The sequence below is a fragment of the Lissotriton vulgaris genome, chromosome 1_1, assembly GCF_964263255.1.
Source record: "Lissotriton vulgaris chromosome 1_1, aLisVul1.2, whole genome shotgun sequence".
NCBI classification, from domain to species: domain Eukaryota; kingdom Metazoa; phylum Chordata; class Amphibia; order Caudata; family Salamandridae; genus Lissotriton; species Lissotriton vulgaris.
Window position 1 is genome coordinate 330377534 of NC_141685.1, and position 25489 is coordinate 330403022.

The window sequence follows — 25489 nt, forward strand, 5'->3', positions numbered from 1 at the left end:
GGCTGTTACTCGATGTCCCGACAGTAAGCAGCACAAGACCGAAGTATCATAGGTTGTTACTCGATGTCCCGACAGCGAGAAGCACAAGACTGCAGTATCGCAAGCTGTCACTTGATGTCTCGAGAGTGAGCAGCAAGCGGCAGTGGCTCCATAAGGAAGGAGGGGAGTTGCCCACCCTGCTGCCAGTGCAGTAAACATGAAAAAATAAAACAGCAATAAAATGATTTTATTACTATTTCATTTTTCAATGCAGCTGGTCAGACCAAGCCAAGTTTTGGGGCAAGGCCAGAGGACTGGCGGCCAGGGATGAGAAATTATGCACATTTAAAGTTTAAAGGGAATATGTCATTTTGGGCTGCTGTCTTGAGGCGGCCCGCCTGGTATGCTCAATTTAAACCTCCCCACCTTAGACAGCTGGGTGAAGAGCTGGCACAGTCCCGCTCCAACCAATCCTGGTGCGGTTCTCATGCTCATTAACAGCATGAGAGCAGCACTTGGACTGCTTAGAGGAGTTGGCTCAAAGACCCCTTGCTGCCGAACCGCAGGACATGAGAGGACTGGAGTAGGTAAGTATGTTTTATTTTCATTTAGTGTACTGTTTTATTTATTTTCACACAATGCCACTCAGTGTAAGAAACGTGCACTGCCTTAAGCCACAACTCTATAGCAGTCAGCTGCCACTGCAAGACAGCAGTATCACGGTCTGTTACTTGGTGTCCCAACAGTGTGCAGCACAAGACTGCAGTATCACAGGCTATTACTCTCTAAGACTTCAGTATCACAGCCTGTTACTCAGTGTCCTGACAGTGAGCAGCACACGACAGTAGTATGAAAGAGCGTGTGCACAAAAATGTTATGCTTCCTGGGATGTTATTTCCTGTGTCATTTTTTGTTCATTTTATTTGTAGAATATCACATGAACAGCTGTTGAAGAAGTAAGTAACTAAAGGACACATGTTTAAAAGTAACTGACAAGGGGGCGTGGCTTGGCGTCTGGGGTGAATGGCGGCATCGGGGTGAAGTGCTCCGGTGGGTCCGCAGGTTACTGCGCTTAGCAGCACTGTTGGGCGCATACAGAAGCTGTTTATTACATCGGAACACATGCTGATTGCGTGAGCTCTTCAGTGCTCCCACATATACGACGGAAATGCTTTTCTTCAACAAGTGAGTTCTCCGAGCGTTTGGATGAAGTTGCAGCCGCCATTTTGAGATGCTCGTAACCAGCGAACCTCATCAAAATTACTGCGCTGCTCTCACCATCCTGCCTACAACTCTTTAAATGTTTTTTTTTGAGAACCACTATTATGCAGGTATTCTTTGGCAGAAGAACTGTAGTTTCTGTGGTATAACTAAATGTTTACTAGTTTTTCTGACTGGAAGTCATTTATGGTGGCCACTTTCTCCTTGTTTCTCCACAGTGTAATCATTCCAGAGCAATGACAATTTATTTTTTGCAATACATATGACTCATGTGATGTACCATTACTCAGTGTTTGAGCTACAATAATTTTACTCTCCACGCTTCTGACCTCACTCTGCCTATGGCTCATTGGATGTGTCAAACTTAAGTCGGTGGACACATATGCATCATTGGAAACTCTTCACGTAAATCTTTTCTTCAGCATAATTTACCAGTACAGCGGTAAATGTTTTTTTTTTTGCGCTTTATTTTCTGTCTGATGGCTGAGTTGGGGTTTCTATGGGAAGAACGAAAGGTGCTTTGTCTACAAAAATGCAACAAAAGCACGTACTTATTAAAAACTCTAAGCTTTTCACTGCATTCTCCAGGTTGGAGGATTCTCAGCGGTCCGCATCGAGCTCCCTGGAGGTTGACATGGAATCCTTACCTACACCATCAGGAAAGACACTTACCAAACGTCTAAAACATAATCCTCCCTCTCCTCCTAAATCAGCTTCTCTGGTCTCTATGGAGATGCTGTTGGACGAGATAAGAGCCCTAAGGCCCTTTAGGGAGGAAACCAATTCTAAGCTACAAATCCTTACGGATAATTGGTCTCAACTCGACACCAGAGTTACTGCTGTTGAACAAAGTATGTCCAACTTTAGTGATACATGCGAGAATGTCTCCCAGCTTCAATCCCAAGTAGCGACACTTCACAAGCAGATCGAGGACCTTGAAAACTGCAGTAGGAGAAATGATCTTCGTATCTATGGCTTGGCGGAGGGAGTTGAGGGGTCAGACCCCCTCACCTTCTTTACCTCTTTACTTCCCAAGGTGCTTCATCTGGCAGAAGGCACATCACTCAACATCCAAAGAGCACATAGGCTAGGTCGTCCCTCCTCCAACATTATGTCCTCACAAAAACCAACAGGAGTAATTATATACTTTCTGGAATACACAGACCTGTTGTTGGTGCTATCTGCGGTCAAGTCGGCTTAACGCATTACCTGGTCTGGTTCAACTTTGTTTTTCGCACAGGTCTATGCCAAGACTACTGCTAACAGACGAAAAGCTTTTCTCAATTTGAGACCAGCCCTTCGATCATTGGGTGCCCGTTATGGCCTCTTCCACCCATGTCTGTTTAAGGATAAGTATAACAATAGAACAATAACTTATGAAGACCCAGTAAGGTTACAAAGTTTTATTAATTCATGTAAACCGACTGCTATGGATACTCAAAGATCCTCTTAAACTGACAATTCCTGAACTAGTTCACTTCTTGAAGTTATATAGACCCTAACCCCCGTGGGTTAAGTGTTACATTTCTCTTGTGTTTTAACATTTATACATTGTTTGGTTTTATATGTATCGCTCTCAAATTACTCGGGTTCCAATCTTTTCTGTATGAAGTTGTACACATAAGTTGTTTTTTCAAATTACCTTGACTTGAATTTTGGTCGCTTATTTGGTTGGCCTTGTTCTCTTTGCACTCTTACCCTTTTGTTCATTTTATATTATGTTATCCTCTCCTTCAATTGATGTCCTTTGTTTTCATTGATTATACGTTGATGGTTCATTCAGCCCGGTTTATGAGTATATTGTTGACTTTTCTGTTTTTGATTATTGCAACAAATATTCTAATTGTATTTTCAGTATTTACTCTAACCCTTATTATTCGTCGCACCTACAGATTTCTCCTCCTTGTAGCGTGGTCTCCTCTGGTCCCTCCGGTCGGTTGACCTTAGACGTGACGCCTATTCCATGTGATTCCATCCCCCCTCACGTATTTCCCTGAGTCTCCTTGTTTGTAAGTATGTTATTTGTTGGTATGGTCTTTGTTGTGTTTTTTGTTCCATGTCTTGCAATTCTCTCCTTTATCTCTTTCTTCAGCTGTCTAACTTGTACACAACCTTTTTCTTTTGTGACTTCTTTCTCTATCTCCTTGGCTATGCTTATACATCTTCTATACCTTGCATTATTCTAAGCTCACTATATTCTTCCTATTTTCTTTTTTTCCTTATTACAATGTTTCTATACGAATTTGGATTTTAGTATCACAAGCTCAAATTCCATTATCGATGTTTACTCTACTGTATTGAATTAAACTATAGTTTCAAACTACTATCTGCATTTTGACCTCACCTGTTATGTCACTTAAGCTGGTTTCATGGAACATTAGGGGATTAAACTCTCCTATTAAGAGGCAGAGAGTTTTAACACATTTAGCTAAGTTCAATGCTGATATTGTCTTTTTACAAGAAATGCATCTTACGGAAAGTGAACCCATTAAATTAAAATGGGGTTGGGTGGGGGAGGCTTATTTTTCTCCTGGGGATGGTAAACAAAATGGAGTTGTAATTTTATGTCGTAAATCTCTCCCAAAAAACAAAACAAGTATGTGGAGGGTCAAGGGGAATATTTAATGACCTATCTGCTCACTCCCCTACTCAGATACAAAATACACAAGAGAGCAGACTAGGTCTGAGAAGAGGGTGTTCAGCTGTGCTGGCAAATGTGCAACAGTGGGTGCATGTATGAACGTATGTTGTTGAGAACATAGGCTGGAAAAACTCCCATCAGACCACCCTTTATGGTGGATTTCGCGTCATGTGGGATGTTTTGTTGATCATACCAAGTCACAACCGACCATGTAGTGTCGCTGTGAAAGTGGATGTCAATAATCTAGCCATGATGTCCAGAGTGAAGTGGTAGTATGTCCAAAAAGTGCAGTGCTTAAGTGACAGTGATAAATTAAAACTGACTACACAAGTGCTGTATAACATTCAAAGCGCAACCTGTGTGTCATGCATTAAAAACACGCCGAGTAGTGTATTGCTACCCCATGGCGCTGTGCAGAACGGTCGACATGTTTCAGCCTATGGGGCATTGCCCCGGCTTTCTTCAGGACCATAGAAAACGCTACTGCAACTATAAATGATGTATTGAAATAAACGGACAAATGATGTACTAGTAAAGTTACATATCTACCAGGAATCGTCATAATAGAATTCCCACTGGAAGGGGAGAAGAGCATCTTCTTCCTAGAAAAAATGTTGACAAAACACTGTATTACACACACGCAGCCACGAGAAAACACAGATACCACGCCAACAAAACACACCTGCCTGAATGGAATTTACATTCAGCATTAAATGACCAAGCATAATAGCTTAAACAACATGAAGCATTTCTCCATGATGCTACTCACCCAGCTTTGTGTGGGTGAAGACCTCACCCCACCCGGCAACCGCTCGGGAGTATGAGGCCCCGCTCTATAGTGTAGAAAAAAGGAAGGAACACTGTAAGTACACAACTCTACAGTGTCCACGCCAAATGCTCTACACAGAAACCCTACAGACGTGTGGTGGTCACCCAACTATTCAACCCACTGTCCAAACTACAACCAGTCACTGGGAAAACAGCATAATGCTGTGGTTTGGTACATAAAACCTCTATGTGGTTTCTTGATAACTCACATGCGTCTGCTTAATGCCAGTAGTATATACTCATCGATATGTATACTGAGTTGCTAACCCAGAGAGTGTCTATAATAAGGGGCTGTTCAAGTGCCCGGAATATTAAGCCAAAAATGTCTTAAACAAGCCTATAAGTCTGAGTCCAAATGGCTGGAGGGGGCCGTCCAACCGATCGGCTCGAGTGTCCCGAATTCAATTACAGGAAAAAAGGTCAGTGCATCGACAGGAGACTCACCTGTCCGTCGGTGCCCCCAGTAAAAAGTCGAGCGGAAGTGGAGGTAATGGTCAGCCCGCCCTGTGTTGTTATATAGCTGCCTGAAAACCACTGAATAGGCAGAAGAGGGGCGTTCAAAACCCGGCAGTATGGATAAACGCGCGAGAGGGAGTGCGAGAAGAGAAACTAATCTCTGACGCATGCGCGGTAACAATGGTTAACCGGGAGAGGACATGCAAATTATAATCACTTTGTTGTGATTCACCAGCGCGAAGAGTTATAAGCTCCCAGGTAGCGCGGATAGCAAAAAAGGGGGCTCTTTAAAATAACTGCTTGAAATGAGCATAAAGTAATACACGCGCGTGGGTATTGAGGAGACACTGCGAGTGTGTCATGCGCCCAATGAGATCGACAGAATCTCAAAGTAAGGGGGCGTTATAAACTCACAGGCTTGAAACTCTCAAGTGGTGAGCTCAATATACGCCGTGAACCAACGAACTCACTTGCAATGAAGTGCAGAAAAGTATAAGTGGTAACTGTTTGCATTGAAAAAACGTATAAACGCGGTAAATAAAACAGGTTAGATCTGATTGTACCTAGAACATGTGTACACACGTGTGTATGCACGGGGACGATCTAGACCAAGGACCTCGACTGTGATGTTCATTTACAAGGGAAAACTATGCCCCGAACAAGGGAGTGGTACCTGCATGGAAAGACACTCCATGATGGAGTGTGCCATCTAGTTACCAGACAGTGGAACGTAATATGACCATAAAGAGGGATCAATAAGTTCATGACAGTTATCATACAGTGTCAAAGGGAGTAGGTATAGGACTGGGTGGACAGAAGGGAATCACACACAATTAAGTAGGGTGAGCTGTAGGGGTGCAACAAAAAGTGCGTTGCAACCAATTGATAAGACCCGCAACTGAAAAGTTGCTCTTAGTACCGAAAAACAAAACAAGTATGTGGAGGGTCAAGGGGAATATTTAATGACCTATCTGCTCACTCCCCTACTCAGATACAAAATACACAAGAGAGCAGACTAGGTCTGAGAAGAGGGTGTTCAGCTGTGCTGGCAAATGTGCAACAGTGGGTGCATGTATGAACGTATGTTGTTGAGAACATAGGCTGGAAAAACTCCCATCAGACCACCCTTTATGGTGGATTTCGCGTCATGTGGGATGTTTTGTTGATCATACCAAGTCACAACCGACCATGTAGTGTCGCTGTGAAAGTGGATGTCAATAATCTAGCCATGATGTCCAGAGTGAAGTGGTAGTATGTCCAAAAAGTGCAGTGCTTAAGTGACAGTGATAAATTAAAACTGACTACACAAGTGCTGTATAACATTCAAAGCGCAACCTGTGTGTCATGCATTAAAAACACGCCGAGTAGTGTATTGCTACCCCATGGCGCTGTGCAGAACGGTCGACATGTTTCAGCCTTGTTTCCTGTAATTGAATTCGGGACACTCGAGCCGATCGGTTGGACGGCCCCCTCCAGCCATTTGGACTCAGACTTATAGGCTTGTTTAAGACATTTTTGGCTTAATATTCCGGGCACTTGAACAGCCCCTTATTATAGACACTCTCTGGGTTAGCAACTCAGTATACATATCGATGAGTATATACTACTGGCATTAAGCAGACGCATGTGAGTTATCAAGAAACCACATAGAGGTTTTATGTACCAAACCACAGCATTATGCTGTTTTCCCAGTGACTGGTTGTAGTTTGGACAGTGGGTTGAATAGTTGGGTGACCACCACACGTCTGTAGGGTTTCTGTGTAGAGCATTTGGCGTGGACACTGTAGAGTTGTGTACTTACAGTGTTCCTTTTTTCTACACTATAGAGCGGGGCCTCATACTCCCGAGCGGTTGCCGGGTGGGGTGAGGTCTTCACCCACACAAAGCTGGGTGAGTAGCATCATGGAGAAATGCTTCATGTTGTTTAAGCTATTATGCTTGGTCATTTAATGCTGAATGTAAATTCCATTCAGGCAGGTGTGTTTTGTTGGCGTGGTATCTGTGTTTTCTCGTGGCTGCGTGTGTGTAATACAGTGTTTTGTCAACATTTTTTCTAGGAAGAAGATGCTCTTCTCCCCTTCCAGTGGGAATTCTATTATGACGATTCCTGGTAGATATGTAACTTTACTAGTACATCATTTGTCCGTTTATTTCAATACATCATTTATAGTTGCAGTAGCGTTTTCTATGGTCCTGAAGAAAGCCGGGGCAATGCCCCATAGGCTGAAACATGTCGACCGTTCTGCACAGCGCCATGGGGTAGCAATACACTACTCGGCCTGTTTTTAATGCATGACACACAGGTTGCGCTTTGAATGTTATACAGCACTTGTGTAGTCAGTTTTAATTTATCACTGTCACTTAAGCACTGCACTTTTTGGACATACTACCACTTCACTCTGGACATCATGGCTAGATTATTGACATCCACTTTCACAGCGACACTACATGGTCGGTTGTGACTTGGTATGATCAACAAAACATCCCACATGACGCAAAATCCACCATAAAGGGTGGTCTGATGGGAGTTTTTCCAGCCTATGTTCTCAACAACATACGTTCATACATGCACCCACTGTTGCACATTTGCCAGCACTGCTGAACACCCTCTTCTCAGACCTAGTCTGCTCTCTTGTGTATTTTGTAAATCTCTCCCAGTCACATTTTTGTCCCAAGAAAATGATGTTGAAGGAAGATGGCTTATCGATAAATTATCGCTAAAAGGTGTTTTAGTTTCTCTCTTTAATGTCTATGCACCTACAGGTGGGGACACCTCATTCTGGCCTACTTTAGCTGCACACATATCCAATTCAATTGAGGAAAATGTTATTATGGCTGGACACTGTAATCAAGTGTTGGATCCCTTTGTAGACAGGAACTCAAAAGTGCCTTTTGTCTCCAATAAGATAGACAAATCATTCACACACACTATTTCTCAACACAAATTACTGGATGCCTGGTGCCTTTTGTAATCCAACCACTAGAGAATATTCCTTTTATTCTTCAACACATCATACCCAGTCAAGTACTGACTATATCTTTGTCTCCCATAACATCTCACAATCCCTCACATTTGCAGATATTGGCCCCATTCTAATGTCAGATCATGCTCCCATCTCCATTGGTTTTGATATACTGCCCAGGAGCAATGCCCCTAGAAGATGGGGTTTCAAAAATGCTCTCATTTTAGACCCCAAATTTTCAGCATCATTCACTTCTTTTTTTACTGATTACTTTGAGAGAAATCATACAGAATCCCTATCACTTGCCACTATTTGGGATGCATTTAAGGCATCAGCAAGAGACTTCATTATAAATTTTGCAGCAAAGACACGGAAAACTGCATGCAAGATTACATCAAATCTCCTCCAGGATATTAAAGCACTCGAACACTCATATTATACCTCTCATTCGGAGGATTGCATAAATTCCCTTATTAAAGCTAAATTGGAATTAAATAAAAAGTCAACTGAAGACGCTTCGCTTTACTTGTTAAAATCCAGTCCAAAATTCTATGGGGGTAAGAATAAAGCAGGAAACATTTAAGCCAACTACTTAAAAATTTGCCAAAACAAATTAAATATTGATTCTGTTTTTGACGAACACTCAGTCTTAAAGTTTAAAGATACTGAAATATTACATACATTCTCTCTTTTCTATAAATCCTTATATTCTTCAAAAACTCAACCTACGGATCATTCATTAGCGCACTTTTTTTCTGCTATCCAAAAGCCTCTGCAGACACCTCTGGACTTATTCCAATTAGAATCTGGTCTCTCCCAGCAAGAACTATTTAATGCTCTCCAAAACCTTAAAAAGGACAAAGCATCTGGTCCAGAAGGTTTTACTGTTGAGTTTTACTTCCACTTTCTAAACTTTTACTCCCCAAACTACACTCACTTATCAGTTTCTTTTTCTCATCTTATAATTCTTTCGGCACTTTCTCGAAGGCCCAAATTTATCTCATTCCTAAGGAAGGTAAGGAATCCAAGTATTGCAAAAACTACAGACTGATCTCATTAGTAAATATGGATTATAAGATTTTTTCTAAAGCCTTAGCCATACGTCTAGATTCCTTTTTATCAAATTTACTAGGAAAAGAACAATCTGGCTTTGTCACGGGTCGAGTCATTACTGATAATACGCAACTCTTTTTTGACATTCTATCCAAATTGCCCCATCTTGATCATTCTTTAGCGGCAATAGCGCTAGATGCCGAAAAGGCTTTTGATAGCGTTGCATGGAAATATTTATTTTATACTTTAAAATGGTTTGGTTTTGGCCCAAATTTTATAAACTTAGTATCTCTCTTTTACTCTAATCCTCCTGCGGCACTTTGTGCTAACGGCTTAATATCCCCTTTTTTCAATTTAGGCAGAGGAGTGCGCCAGGGATGTCCTTTATCGCCTTTCCTTTTTAATTTAGCCCTTGAGCCGTTTCTATCCAAATTACGCCAAAATCCCAATATTTTTGGGGTTCAAACATCGAATGTTCACATCAAACTTGCGACTTATGTTGATGACATTTTGCTTTTCATATCCAAACCAGAAGATTCAATTCCAACTTTTCTGGCGGAGGTAGAAGCCTACTCTTCTATTTCTGGATACAAATTGAATAATGACAAGTGTGAAATACTGCCTTTAACAAAATACACTTTTAGCTCGGATTTCCAAACCTCCAACTTTAAATTGAGTCTGAATCATATTAAATATCTAGGTCTACACTTTACATCTTCAAAGTGTAGTGAAAAGATTTCAGATTTGACTGCTAAATGGTATCCTCTCTATTTGTCTTGGTGGGGTCGATTGGATACCATAAAGATGATGCTATCGCCTTTAGTTTTATACACCATTTCCAACATCCCGGTTCCAATTACCAATAAATTACTTAAAAAAGTAAACTCAATTTTATCTTCTTTTCTATGGGGTCGCAAAAAACCTAGAATGTCTATGCTTAAATTAATCCGCCCTAAATCAGATGGAGGAGTTAATTTTCCAGACTTCCATGCTTACCAGAAAGCTTTCCTATTGCGTCAGGCCTCTCTATGGTTGCTTGAATCTACGGATGACTGCCCTCTCTGGACGTCAGTGGAACGTCTCTTTCTAACTCCTTATTCATTCTGTGAATACCTTTCCTTCTCTCATAAACCACAATCCATCTCAACCCCCATAACAAGGCACACTTCCAAGTTACTCGAGATACCTTCACACAATACTCAGGATTCTCGTCAATACTTCTTAAAATCAACAATTTGCCATAATAAATACTTACAAACCCTTTTACTGGAAGACTTGGAGACAAAGAGGCTAAATATGGATTTATCAACTATTCTCAGATTCACAATTTATACATTTTGATACGCTCAAACAGTTATTTAATCTACCTACCTCTTTTCTCAATAAATATAATCTACTTAAAACAACTGTGTTGGAATCTCTTTGCAACCTTCCAATTACACTAAATACTTTTGACAATCCGGAACCCTCTATTACTCTTCGGACCTTGTTACTGACCACACCTAAGGCCTCTATTATTTACAAGCATCTACAAGTTAATGATAACAATAGACAGAAGGCAAAAACAGAAGTAGCTTGGGAACATGATTTTTCTTCATGTTGGCCACTATCAATGTGGAAATGCATGTGGTCCAAATTACGCAAGGCCTCAAGAGCAGCAAATATCACCCAAACATTATTTTTTGTCTACAATAGGCTGTTACTCACACCAGTCACTCTATCTAAGCGCTTTTCATCTACCCCAGATACATGTTGGACATGCTCGTCCCCCAACGCTGATCTGTTTCACATGGTATTCAATTGCCCACAGGTACTCCACTTTTGGACACAAGTTTGGTCTCAAATTAACTTAATTTATGACACTGAATGAATGATTGGCTTTTATAAAGCGCGACTTACACTCCATGGAGCATCTTGGCGCTAGTCATAACGTGTCACAGAGGAGAAAAAATTGGGAATCTACATAAAAACCAAGAGAGGGGGGGAAATTATGTGGATCTGATAAGAGTATGTAAAGTGTAAAGGTTAAATTAGCGCTAGACAGAAGGTGTCAGAGGCACTAAAAATCCAGGTTTTAAGGGCCTTTCGAAACAGGTTCTCTGAGGGGATCAGACGCATCTGGGGTGGGAGCTTGTTCCAGGCTCTGGCTCCCAACACTCCAAGGGATTTTCCTCCTTTTGTAGTGAGTCTGAATTTGGGTACCACCAATAGGTTTAGGTTGGATGATCTGAGTGAGCGTGAGGGAGTATATCTTCCAAACCTTTGTGACAGATAGGTGGGGCCCGACTGGTGGTAAGCCCTGAAAGTGATTAGTAAGATTTTGAATAACACTCTCTTGTGGATAGGTAGCCAATGAAGGGTTTTAAGTGCTGCTGCAGCAGATGACTTCCTAGGTAATCTCAGCACTAGGCGGGCGGCGGCGTTCTGAACCATCTGCAATTTGTGCAGAACAGCTTTGTTGGAACCAGCATAGATGCCGTTACAATAATCTAGACGGGATGTGATGAGGGCCACTGCTACCGTCTTTCTGGCTGTCAGGGGGAGGAGGTCAAAGAACCTTCTGAGGCCCTTGATAATGTTGAAGCAGGACCCTGCCACAGTACCTGCTTGTTGTTTGAAAGATAGGGCTTCATCAAACCTTATCCTAAGGGGGTCATTAGGATGACAGGCGGACTTAGTCCGCCCACCATCCTATCGGATTTTGGGACCGCCCGCCATAAGGGCGGGGGTACCGTGTGGGGTATTCGGATGCGCCCGCCACAGTGGCAGGCGCATCCTGCATTTTTAACATTGCGGCGGGCGGTGCTCTCAGCACCGCCCGCCACAATGCTAAAAATGCATGTAATGCATTTGCATACACAAAGCGGCAGGCACCGCGCGGTGCCTGCTGCATTGTGTATGCAAATGCAGGGGGGTACCACAGGTACCCCCCATGTGCACCCCCACCTCGCCTTCACCATGGGGGCCTGAAGGGGGGGCCCCAAAGTGAAGACCGCCTGAAAGGCATCTCACAAAGCTCATACTAATATGGATGGTGGTGTCTGATAGACACCGCCACCATATTAAACCTTTTCCGCCGCAGGTTTCCGTCCACCGCGGTCCCGCCCGCCATAGTAATATGGCGGGGGTAATGGGTGGCGGGCGGGCAAGGATGACGGACGGATCGCCACCGCCCGCAAGGCAGTGGCGATCCGCCCGACATCCTAATGGGCCCCTAAGTTTCCTTTTTCTTTTACTCACATATTTTTAGGTAGTCATTCACCCATTTGGGAGGACACTCTTCTTAATGTCAGGATTATCGACCTATTATTAGCGATTGCCTTTCAACAAATCACTGTCAATTGGAAAGACTCATCAAAGATTTCTTTTAGGGCTTGGTGGTACACTGTTTGCCATAATCACAGGTTAGATACTGCTTTTGTATATCCTCCTTGCATGACAGTCAAGCGTGCTGACTTATGGTCGCCTGTCACACTCTTTATTGACACAAGTGCTAAACATTGTTCAGTGCCACAACCCTCTCAACAGGAGGTTCCTAAACCACCTTAGATTCCCTAATGGTTCCATAAGTTTTTATGTTGTACCTATTTGATATGTATATTTTATCTAATTCGCATTATTCGATCTTATTCTCACTGTATTAGTCTGATTCCTTTATTCTGTATGTAATGAGCTTGGAATGTAAAGAAGTATAATTTTTATTGCATATTACATGTAAGTCACTTCAAATTCTTTTCAATAAAATCATTTGAACTGAAAAAAAAGTAACTGACAAGATTACCTGTCCCCCTTTTCTAGCAAAAACAAGAATCAGCAAAAGCAATGAAAATGAGTCTAACTTATAATTTAAATGAAACTCAGCCTATTGGCTTAGCCAGTGTTTGCTCATTACTTAGTACTTCAGTCTCTTTTGCCACGCCAACCCCACACCCCACCCCGTCCCCTCTGTTTATGAAGCGTGAACAGATAAAATCAGGCAATTCAATGTGCACTCAGGTCCTTTAGCTATGGGATTTCAAAGGTCTGATCACTGTGATTGAGGATGGCATCAGAAGTTGATGCATGGCAACCTATTCAGCAAACCCCTAAAACTAGTCTATAATCTCTACTGACGAAGGTTAATGAACCTGAAACACCGGTGTCTAGAGATCAGCACATTTGCGCCAACCTTGGCGAAACACTCAACAACACTTCTACGAGGCAAACTACCAGAGACTGCATTACCCAGAATGCCAGGGGCGAACCTTGCTTGATAGGTGAGCGGTGTTCTCCCAGACCTGCTGTGATTCTAATGGACTCCCGTGAGTCATGGAGCTGACGAGCTCGTGGTTGATGCCCTGCGCGCCAGTGAGCGGTACCAGACCTGAGACGATTTCGGCAACCTATTCAGCAAACCCCTAAAACTAGTCTGTAATCTCTACTGACGAAGGTTAATGAACCTGAAACACCGGTGTCTAGAGATCAGCACATTTGCGCCAACCTTGGCGAAACACTCAACAACACTTCTACGAGGCAAACTACCAGAGACTGCATTACCCGGAATGCCAGGGGCGAACCTTGCTTGATAGGTGAGCGGTGTGCTCCCAGACCTGCTGTTTTTTCTAATGGACTCCCGTGAGTCATGGAGCTGACGAGCTCGTGGTTGATGCCCTGCGCGCCAGAGAGCGGTACCAGACCTGAGACGATTTCGGCAACCTATTCAGCAAACCCCTAAAACTAGTCTGTAATCCCTACCGACGAAGGTTAATGAACCTGAAACACCGGTGTCTAGAGATCAGCACATTTGCGCCAACCTTGGCGAAACACTCAACAACACTTCTACGAGGCAACCTACCAGAGACTGCATTACCCAGAATGTCAGGGGCGAACCTTGCTTGATAGGTGAGCAGTGTACTCCCAGACCTGCTGTTTTTTCTAATGGACTCCCGTGAGTCATGGAGCTGACGAGCTCGTGGTTGATGCAACGCGCCAGTGAGCGGTACCAGACCTGAGACGATTTCGGCAACCTATTCAGCAAACCCCTAAAACTAGTCTGTAATCTCTACTGACGAAGGTTAATGAACCTGAAACACCGGTGTCTAGAGATCAGCACATTTGCGCCAACCTTGGCGAAACACTCGACAACACTTCTACGAGGTAAACTACCAGAGACTGCATTACCCAGAATGCCAGGGGCGAACCTTGCTTGATAGGTGAGCGTGTGCTCCCAGACCTGCTGTTTTTTCTAATGGACTCCAGTGAGTCATGGAGCTGACGAGCTCGTGGTTGATGCCCTGCGCGCCAGTGAGTGGTACCAGACCTGAGACGATTTCGGCAACCTATTCAGCAAAACCCTAAAACTAGTCTGTAATCTCTACTGACGAAGGTTAATGAACCTGAAACACCGGTGTCTAGAGATCAGCACATTTGCGCCAACCTTGGCGAAACACTCGACAACACTTCTACGAGGCAAACTACCAGAGACTGCATTACCCAGAATGCCAGGGGCGAACCTTGCTTGATAGGTGAGCGGTGTGCTCCCAGACCTGCTGTTTTTTCTAATGGACTCCCGTGAGTCATGGAGCTGACGAGCTTGTGGTTGATGCCCTGCGCGCCAGTGAGCGGTACCAGACCTGAGACGATTTCGGCAACCTATTCAGCAAACCCGTTAAACTAGTCTGTAATCTCTACTGACGAAGGTTAATGAACCTGAAACACCGGTGTCTAGAGATCAGCACATTTGCGCCAACCTTGGCAAAACACTCGACAACACTTCTACGAGGCAAACTACTAGAGACTGCATTACCCAGAATGCCAGGGGCGAACCTTGCTTGATAGGTGAGCGGTGTGCTCCCAGACCTGCTGTTTTTTCTAATGGACTCCCGTGAGTCATGGAACTGACGAGCTCGTGGTTGATGCCCTGTGCGCCAGTGAGCGGTACCAGACCTGAGACGATTTCGGCAACCTATTCAGCAAACCCCTAAAACTAGTCTGTAATCTCTACTGACGAAGGTTAATGAACCTGAAACACCGGTGTCTAGAGATCAGCACATTTGCGCCAAACTTGGTGAAACACTCGACAACACTTCTACGAGGCAAACTACCAGAGAATGCATTACCCAGAATGCCAGGGGCGAACCTTGCTTGATAGGTGAGCGGTGTGCTCCCAAAACCTGCTGTTTTTTCTAATGGACTCCCGTGAGTCATGGAGCTGACGAGCTCGTGGTTGATGCCCTGCGCGCCAGTGAGCGGTACGAGACCTGAGACGATTTCGGCAACCTATTCAGCAAACCCCTAAAACTAGTCTGTAATCTCTACTGACGAAGGTTAATGAACCTGAAACACCGGTGTCTAGAGATCAGCACATTTGCGCCAACCTTGGCGAAACACTCAACAACACTTCTACGAGGCAAACTACCAGAGACTGCATTACCCAGAATGCCAGGGGCGAACCTTGCTTGATAGGTGAGCGGTGTGCTCCCAGACCTGCTGTTTTTTCTAATGGACTCCCGTGAGTCATGGAGCTGACGAGCTCGTGGTTGATGCCCTGCGCGCCAGTGAGTGGTACCAGACCTGAGACGATTTCGGCAACCTATTCAGCAAAACCCTAAAACTAGTCTGTAATCTCTACTGACGAAGGTTAATGAACCTGAAACACCGGTGTCTAGAGATCAGCACATTTGCGCCAACCTTGGCGAAACACTCGACAACACTTCTACGAGGCAAACTACCAGAGACTGCATTACCCAGAATGCCAGGGGCGAACCTTGCTTGATAGGTGAGCGGTGTGCTCCCAGACCTGCTGTTTTTTCTAATGGACTCCCGTGAGTCATGGAGCTGACGAGCTTGTGGTTGATGCCCTGCGCGCCAGTGAGCAGTACCAGACCTGAGACGATTTCGGCAACCTATTCAGCAAACCCCTAAAACTAGTCTGTAATCTCTACTGACGAAGGTTAATGAACCTGAAACACCGGTGTCTAGAGATCAGCACATTTGCGCCAACCTTGGCAAAACACTCGACAACACTTCTACGAGGCAAACTACTAGAGACTGCATTACCCAGAATGCCAGGGGCGAACCTTGCTTGATAGGTGAGCGGTGTGCTCCCAGACCTGCTGTTTTTTCTAATGGACTCCCGTGAGTCATGGAGCTGACGAGCTCGTGGTTGATGCCCTGCGCGCCAGTGAGCGGTACCAGACCTGAGACGATTTCGGCAACCTATTCAGCAAACCCCTAAAACTAGTCTGTAATCTCTACTGACGAAGGTTAATGAACCTGAAACACCGGTGTCTAGAGATCAGCACATTTGCGCCAACCTTGGCGAAACACTCGACAACACTTCTACGAGGCAAACTACCAGAGACTGCATTACCCAGAATGCCAGGGGCGAACCTTGCTTGATAGGTGAGCGGTGTGCTCCCAGACCTGCTGTTTTTTCTAGTGTTTGCTCATTACTTAGTACTTCAGTCTCTTTTGCCACGCCAACCCCACACCCCACCCCGTCCCCTTTGTTTATGAAGCGTGAACAGATAAAATCAGGCAATTCAATGTGCACTCAGGTCCTTTAGCTATGGGATTTCAAAGGTCTGATCACTGTGATTGAGGATGGCATCAGAAGTTGATGCATGGAATGTGTGAATATCAAACAGTTAACCAACAATAAAAAGGACAAATACAAAATACAAAGTCTAACTTTAGATTTTCCTGATGTGAAAAAGAATAAATCTACGATTACCCACCTCCTCTGCCAAAGACTACTTTTGCATATTCAGGGTGATTGATGACCAAAGTTGCGAAGACATTTCCGAACCATATGGGAAATCCGTAATTGTATTTCTGTGTCCATGACACCAACTTGGCCAGTTCTGTTCCATCTTGTTTAAACTGCAGAATTGAAAGAACAGAATAAATCAGTTTTCCCAGAATATACACTGATTATTGCACCATGTTAAAATCTCCAACAATTTCATCCTATCTTGTCTCCTAACGCACTCAATGCATTCGTGGATCCATTGTTTTGAATTGTTTTCAAAGAGACAGATATTCAGTAATAAACGAAAGAAGAAAAGAAAACCACATCTCCAAATTTCAACACCCACCACCTAAACCCCTAAAGGCACTGGACTCGAAAAAGATCTTGTGTTTCTAGGATTCCATGCTCTGTGGCTCTTCAGCAGGTGAGTCGTAACCCTTCCACCTCCAGCTCCCCCCACCCGCTTTAGCAGATACAGCAGGGGTGGGGTTCTTGATGGGCCTCTACTCTGTCTGCCATTCGGCCGACAAAAGCTTATAATTAAAGAGTAGGTGAAGTTAGGAAGAGGATGTAAGGATGGATGAGTGAAAGGGAGGATGGAGGAGTGAAAGGAAGGCTGGAGGAGTGAAAGGGAGGATGTATGATGAGAGAGGATGGATGGATGGATGGAATGATGAGTGAGTGAAAGCATGGATGATCATGAAAGGGTAAATGGGTGGATGGAGTGAAAGGCTCAGTGGATGGACAGGTTGAAAGAGTGGATGGATGAGTGAAAGGATGGATGGATGGATGAAAGGGTAGATGTAAGGGTGGATAAGTCAAAGGGTGAATTGATGGATGGATGAGTGAAAGGGTGGATGGATGAGTGAAAGGGGGAATGGATGGATGAGTGTATGAAAGGATGGATGGGTGAGTGAAAGGATGGATGGATGTGAGTGAAAAGGTGGATGAATAGATAGGTGGATGAATAGATGCATGGATGAATACATGAAAAGATGGATGTAAGGACAGATGAATGAAATGGATGAAGAGTGAATGATGGATGGAAGAAAGGAAGGATAGATAGATGTTAGTATGGGTGAGTGAAGGGGTTGATTGATGATAGAAAGGATGGATGGATGGATCGATGAGTGGATGAATTGATGGATGGAAGGCAGGATGAATGGACGGAGTGAAAGGGTGAATGGATGAACAGAGTAAAAGGCTGGATAAGTGAAATGATGGATGGATGGATAGAGGAGTGAAAGGATATTTGTAAGGATGGATTAGTGATTGAATGGATGGATGAGTGAGTGAAAGGGAGGGTGTATGGTGGCTAGATGAAAGGATGGATGGATGGATGATGGATGGATCGAAGGGGGGATGGATGAGCAAAAGGATGGATGGCTGACTGAAAGGGTGGAGAGACGGATGAGTGAGTGAACAGGCAGATGGATAGAGTGAAAGGGTTGAGGGATGGATGAGCGGAAGGGTGCATGGATGAGCAAAAGGATGGATGATTGAATGGAAAGATGGGTGGAGGAGAGGTGTGGCGCAGCAGCCAGGGCAGCTGACTTCGGAGCACGGGTCTCACGGTTCGGTCCCCGGGGCCAGCGGCAGCTCTGTCCAGCACAGTGTGACTCAGGGCAACAACTTGCTTAATCTCTTCAACGGCCCCCAGTGCCTTGAGACCCTTATGGGTGATTTGTTTGTGCTTTACAAATACCAGGTATGGATGATGAAAGGGGGTGGATGATGAGTGAAAGGATAGATGGATAGGTTTGAAGATGCATAGATATGAAAGTACAGACAGATGAACGGACTGAACGGTGACTCAAAGACAGAATTGATGGCAGAATGTACAGGTGAAATGATGGATATCAAGGGGTGGACTGCAGGATGAAAGGATAGAAACTTGGATGGAAGAATCAAGCAATCGCTTCTAGGGAGGGGTGCAATGACTTGCTTTGCTTTCTTGGGGCCATGACAGCTTTTTTTCTAAGTGGGAGGTATTTTAATTTTATGGCTACTCTGTGGATAAGAAAAAAGGCTTTCAGGTGTAAATCTGCCCCTGTGGCACAGGGAGGTCCCAAACCATCTCGGCCCACAACCCTTCAAGGTGGTCCCATTCAGCCCAAGGCCAAAATATGATAAAATATGGAAAACTCAGGGCCCTAATCACATTCTGTAGGGCTTGGCATCATTCTGCATTACCACTGTTTGCAGGCATCCTCCTTGTTCCAGGTGTAATGAGAGTTTAAACTCAGGAATGGGACCCTGTGCCAATGCCTCTCTGGTTTCACAGTCGAAAATCGACAGTTGGCGTCAATCACAAAAAAAATTATTTACTGTTGGGTGGGAGTGTGAGATTAAATGTTTAAAGCTATACATTTTGGAACCTAATAGGACCACAAACTCCTAATGCCAGTACAGCTGCGGTGAGCAACTTTTCTATGGCCTTGCTTTGTCAGTAGTGTAATATCACATTAAAAATACTCTCCTGAGCAAGGGCGGCACAACCGATTTCTGCTGAATATACTGAGGGGCTTATTTATGAGTCCTTGCGTCACTTTTGCGCTGCCGGCAAATCACTTTTTGTGACGCACCAGCAGCATAAAAAATGCGGCATGTTGCGTCATATTTACAAAGTGACGCATCTAGGTAGATCCCGAGAGGGGTAGGTTTGGAACGTCTGCTGTTCTTACAGTAAAACGGGTAGCACCAGTGTCCAACAGAAAGGTGACATCATTTCCTTCAACCTTTCCTTCAATGTATGGCCCTGACTGGTCTACCGGCAAGGAGGCGCCAAGCACGCACTCCTCGTCCTCCCCCCTCAGGCACCGACAGTAAGGGTCGTCACAGAGGAATGTATCATTTAACAGAAATTGCGAAGTTGCTGCATTTCTATCCTCCCTTCCTTCCCAAATTTCGGTGTCTTCACCCTGTTGTGCTTTGCTCCGATAATTTGGCCTAGGTGCACGAGACAACTGATTCTGTTTTACCTGTTGCTGGGTCTTCCGTGGTACCTCATTCTGCGTCTGTGGATTTAAATCATTCATTTGCACATTATCATTCTGTACAGCCTTACACTTGTCCCTCAAGTGCCCCATCTTTCCGCACCCATGGCAGGGAAACTTTTTTCTGGCCTCTTCTCTGCTCATTTTTACCCTCAGCTTTCCCCCACTCCCAGGGCCCTGATTCTGAGTATTTGTCATTTTGCTTAACTGCTGTTCTTGGTGCTCTGCTAATTTTACCTGAGCCCACATGACTTTTTCTTTTAATTCTTTTAGCTTATTTTCCAGCTCATCTTCACAATATTTAGCATATTTAAGGACTTCATCAATTGGTTTAGCCTGCCAGCAGATTTTATTGTCTTTGATCCTCTGTGAGATCTCAGGCCTTAACCCTAACACAAATCGCTAAATGAAGTGGGTCTTGTCTTTTATTTCGATATTGTCCAGGCCACTATATGTTTTAAACACTTGTAACAGACGCTCATAATATGAATGTACAGTTTTGTCTCGATTCTGAGTAGTTCTATCTATTCGGGTCCAGTCTGTCTCATTTGCAGGCACCTTTCCTTTCAGGTACAACATTACCTGATTGTACTTTCTCATGAAATCTCCGGAATCTTTGGGTCTCTAGGGTATTCCTCATTTGGCCAATCAAAAGCAATTTTACATTCTATCCACAGATCTACGGAAACTACAATGTCAAAGAAACCATCTAGATCTTTCAGGAGGCATTTTGAAACTTTCACAAATCTTTCGACCTGTCTGTACCACTCTACAGGTTTCTCTCGTAATTTTGGGAAGTCATTTGTAAATGATACAATATCTTGTCGGGACCATGGCACATGTACATATCCTCCACCTGGTACTTCTCGCATGGGACATCATTTCTCTACCTTTTCTGTCTCTTTTAAGACATATTCTGAAGCCAATTGCCTTGATCGCACTTCCTCCTTTTTCTCTGCCCATCTTGCTTTCCATTTCTCTAGTTCACCCCATTTTGCATCAAATTCATCAGCTCTATGATCTGGACCTTTTTCCCTGACACGTTCATGTTTTCTAAATCTTTGTCAGAGAATTCTACTCGATAGGGTTTCTGCAATACTTGCTAGCTGCAGTATCCATGAATTTTTCGTGAAACACCCTTGTATTTCTAGTGATGCTTTTGCAGACAAACAGCAATTCGTCCTCACTAAGGGTATTCAATCTTTCCAATCCCACATTCCCAGCCATCAACTCTTTTATTTCAATTCTTAATTTATATATGTCTAAAGGCTTGGGCTGTATCTTTGGTCTCTCTATTTCTCGGGTCCATCTGTCTATTTCTTCAGGAGTTACTACAGTGGCATTTCTCGTACCTGATGAAGTTGCTATCTGTACTTCCTTTGCGGGTACAGGAGTGGTTTTCCTCATGGAACCACCTTCAGGCTCCCTTACTGGTAAATCCATTAAGGAAATTACTGATTCACATTCACTTGCCTGATCATCTATTATCAAGGGTTCTTTTCTTGGCTGTACTACTGATGTAGTTATAACTGGAGCTTTTGGGCTAGCTTGTTTATCTCCGTACAATGGAACAACTGGGCCAATAGTTACTGGAATTGTCAAAGCCTCAGGACTTGTATTTAATTGGGAAATCTTCTGAATTAATTCACTTCTATGTTTATTTATAGTTTCTTTCTCTCTTTCTTGTAACACTCTTTCGATAGAAGTCTCATGTATTACTTGTGGAATTAAAAGTGGCTTTAAAAACGGGGCAGTCGGGTTTGATGAGATTGACCCCTCATTATAAGGAGGCCTAAAGAACGGGTTATTTGGATTTACTATTCTCGTTTCTTCATTATAGGGTGGTGGATTTTTCATTAATAAATCCTCCATGTAATCATCATCAGAATCACCAATGGTCATTAAATGTCTAGTTTTCTCAGTCCTTTTACCTCCCATAGGCTCTTCTACCGTTAGTACTGGGTAAAGTCCTTCCACTAACATATTCTGTCTACATTCTTTCATTCTTTGTTCCTTGGTTTCTCTTTTAACCTTTGGGTAAAACTTACTTAACCCTTTATCAATCTTGGTCTGTGCCGCTCAAAAGCTCCTATTTCCCATTCCTCTAACGTCTCATATTGTGTCAATCTAGGTCTGGGATGTAAATCATTCATTCGGGTCCTCAGGTTGAACAAAATTCTTCCATTAAAGGTACCTTCCAAGGGAAATGCTAAAATTCCATCATCTTTAGTATATTCCACCCAATTCTCTAACCATACACAAGAATGGTAACCTCTGTCAAACATCATAAAGGATGGGAGTGTTTGGTGGGGGAATAATAACTTCTTCGCTAGTTCTAATGGGCTTGTCTTTCTTGAAGTCATTTTTAACTTTGTCTACAAAAGTCATTTTTCTCTTGCCTCCGTACATTTTGCGAGGTCTACCTTGTATCGCCTGTTCTCTAGCAAAACCTTGGTATGTGGGATCAGGTCTAATCTCTGGATAAGTTGGATACCACATATACTTTCCGCAAAGTTCCTTTGTTTACAAACTCATTTCCAATCCTAGCGCGTCTTATTTTTCTCAACAACCAATCAACACTGGGGTTGCAATAATTTTCAACCAATGAGTGCGCGGCCTTTCTCGTGAGTCACGTTCTCACGCTCCTGCGCTCACCCCTCCTTTACAATTCTATCTCAGTTACACACCCGCTGTCTCAACCAATACCAGCGCGCCACTGAGTGACATCAGCGCAGCTCCGCAACGGACTCCCTCCTTCACAAGGTAACGGAAATTCAATTTCTTTCTTTAAAGTGCAAGTGCTTTGTTTAATTTACAACGTAAAACATTCGCCTCTGTACTCGAGTGTCTAGAAAGGAAAGATTTATTTCACTGCAAGTAAACCTCTTTTGTTCACTTTTCATATACTGCGGATAGATTCCTTCTGCCCACCCTTCACACAAGCATTAGAGAACCTGCTACTCCCTCGACTCATCCACTCAGGGATATATACTAAGTCTAAGGTTTCACCAGCGAACCCTTTTGCTATCAATCAAGCTCCGACGAACCTGCTACTCTTTCCGTGTGACCCTTACTAGATTATATCACATTAGAAGTTTTGCCAGCGAACTCTTTGCTATCACTTATTCAATCAATCACACAGAAAAACCCTAATTAGGGCTTCCAGTTCTGCCCAACCATGCACTAATTTTCCTCGAGTAAGTGACCTCACTGTGATGTGGCTTCTATTACCACCCGCTATTCTGCCCCGGGGATTCCAGACAAAACATATAACAGGTACAAACAAGTTTGGTTAATACATAAACTTCAATATAGCAGCATCAAATAAACATTTCAACAATAGTACATTTGATCGATCAATAAAATATGAACTTAACCTACTAACTACCTAACTTTAACTAATCCCTAACCATACTACTGCCACCAGAAAAGTATACTGATAGAGCGCGTAGGTCACCCAGCTAGGAAATCTTTACTAATACTCACCTGGGCCCATAATTTTTACATATATCCACACACCTCAATATTTATTTAGGTAACTCACGCTCTACTATCAGTATATTTTGTGATTCTATCTCTAATTCCTATATCTATAACCTAGCAATGTAGATACTAGGAACCAAAACACAGAGGATCAGGAAGTTGAGTTGAAGTGAGGTACTCAAGAACATTTACAAAATGTTTGTAAAGATGAAATAACCACAGACTCTGAGTACGTTTAAACTTTTATCTAATCATCATCATATGTCATGAGCAGAAAAGTAATGAGACTATCTATAATCAAAATCAAAAATAACGTATAGCTATGCAGAAGATAGAGAATACTAATCATTTAGGAACTTGAAATAAAGGGAAGGTAAGAACAAGGAACATGCTACTTTAGATCACAGACTTTTGCAATTTTACTAAAGGCGGGTAAAGAAAAGGATCAAATCAAAAAACGACTTTCGCAATTCTGATGACAGTTTAATAGGAAATGAAATTCATGCAATTCGGTTATTCAGTTTTAGCTTAATCACTATAGGGAAGGTAAGATTTGGAACATACTATTAAATTCAGCTTATCTCCTAAAAGGGAAGGTAAGAAAAAGGAACATATGCTATATAGAAACGATTTAGCATTTGGCTAAAGGTGGGTAGAAAAATGGAACACACTAGCAATCAATGAAAACACGAGAAAATCTCATTTACCAAGGGACGGGAAAGAAAAGGAACATATGCAATTAAGCTTTGCAATATTCGAGAATTTATTAAAAGGAAATGTACAATCACCCACACAGACTTTATATTTACCTAGGATAGAGTGAAGACCAACCCTGGCCACGGGTCAGTTGGAAAAGATGGGAAGAACCCCAAGGACTTAAGTGCCAGTAGGCGAGCAGGTGCAGCTCATGAACAGTCAGGACAGGATAACCCCAGAATTTGGATCAGGACCGGTTCACCAAAGGTTAAGACCAACACCTGCAGCTTCGGTTGCAACGCCTGAGCTACTCCCTCTCTGCAAGGAATCTGCCAAAACCCCAATTGGGTTCTCAAACCTTTTATCAGCAAAGTGCTTCGCAGCACTTTCACCTCCAAAGTAACCCCGATTGGGTTTCTCGAACCTTTTTCAGCAAAGTGCTTCGCCAGCACTTTCACTTCCCAAAACCCGATTGGGTTTCTCGAACCTCCCAGCTCCGCAGCTCTCTGTTTTCAGTCACCTATTGAGTGCATTGGGTCAGTGACAGGTCAGCTATTCGGACATGTCGGACAAATTCTCTAGCTAAACCTTCGCTAGTTATACTGTTTTTCGGGTCAGTGTATCACCCCCCAATGTTGCAAGTGTAAGGATCCCCAATTTTGATTGGACAAAGGAGGAGGACAGGTCATTACACCACCTATCTTCTAGACTTTCTCAGGCTCCTTACTCAAATACCGTACACGCCCCTTAAATTCCAGGTTCTCATGACATATGCCTTTAGCTAACAATGGTGAATATAACATCGTATACAATTGTTACAATTGCAGTACACTTCAGCTTCTTCTAGCTAGGTCACAGTACAGGTTCCCAGGAGCATCTTCTCAGTCAGTCAGCTCCTTGGCTGCAATTCAAAGGTCACTGCTCTGCAGACTCGCAGATCTCGTGCAAACGCAGTTTCATTCAAGATGGAGTACAGCATGATATGATAGGCCAAGTTTCGAAGTGTTACATGAAATGGAAAAGAAACAGTTTTAGAACACAGAATAAATGATTTCACTGTATACCATGAATCACTACACTACTCCCATTACTTTATAATAAACAATAGCATTAAGATTAGGCAGACGGAACAGCTTAGCGAAAGCAGCAATGCAAGCTTCGGGCATGTGAGAACACAGAGCAGCCATCTTAGCTCTATTACGCATGTGCAAACAATTTCCCACCAAGACATCGAATACGTCACGTCACATGGTTATGACCGACGCATGCGCAGTCTAAATTCCTGCGTAGCAGCAGCCATTTTAAGTTGCAAGCGTATTAATGTTAATAGACACATAAGCAAGCTTCACTCAGTTTCCCAATATAGATGAAGAAAGGGTAAATTAGTAAGTCAAACAGGTTGGTTACGTAGTTAGGGTTATTCGAGGTTCATGAATACAAG

General features: G+C 43.3%; 1 protein-coding gene across 1 annotated transcript in view; it reads right to left on the bottom strand.

Annotated features, from left to right (window-relative positions):
- Nucleotides 1-25489, bottom strand: part of LOC147747134 (cytochrome P450 4B1-like) — a 244526-nt gene that overhangs the window by 188810 nt on the left and 30227 nt on the right. Inside the window, exon 2 of the mRNA XM_086952391.1 lies at nucleotides 16860-17004. Within this exon, the coding sequence (XP_086808517.1) occupies nucleotides 16860-17004 (145 nt within the window). The remainder of the gene's footprint in view (nucleotides 1-16859; nucleotides 17005-25489) is intronic.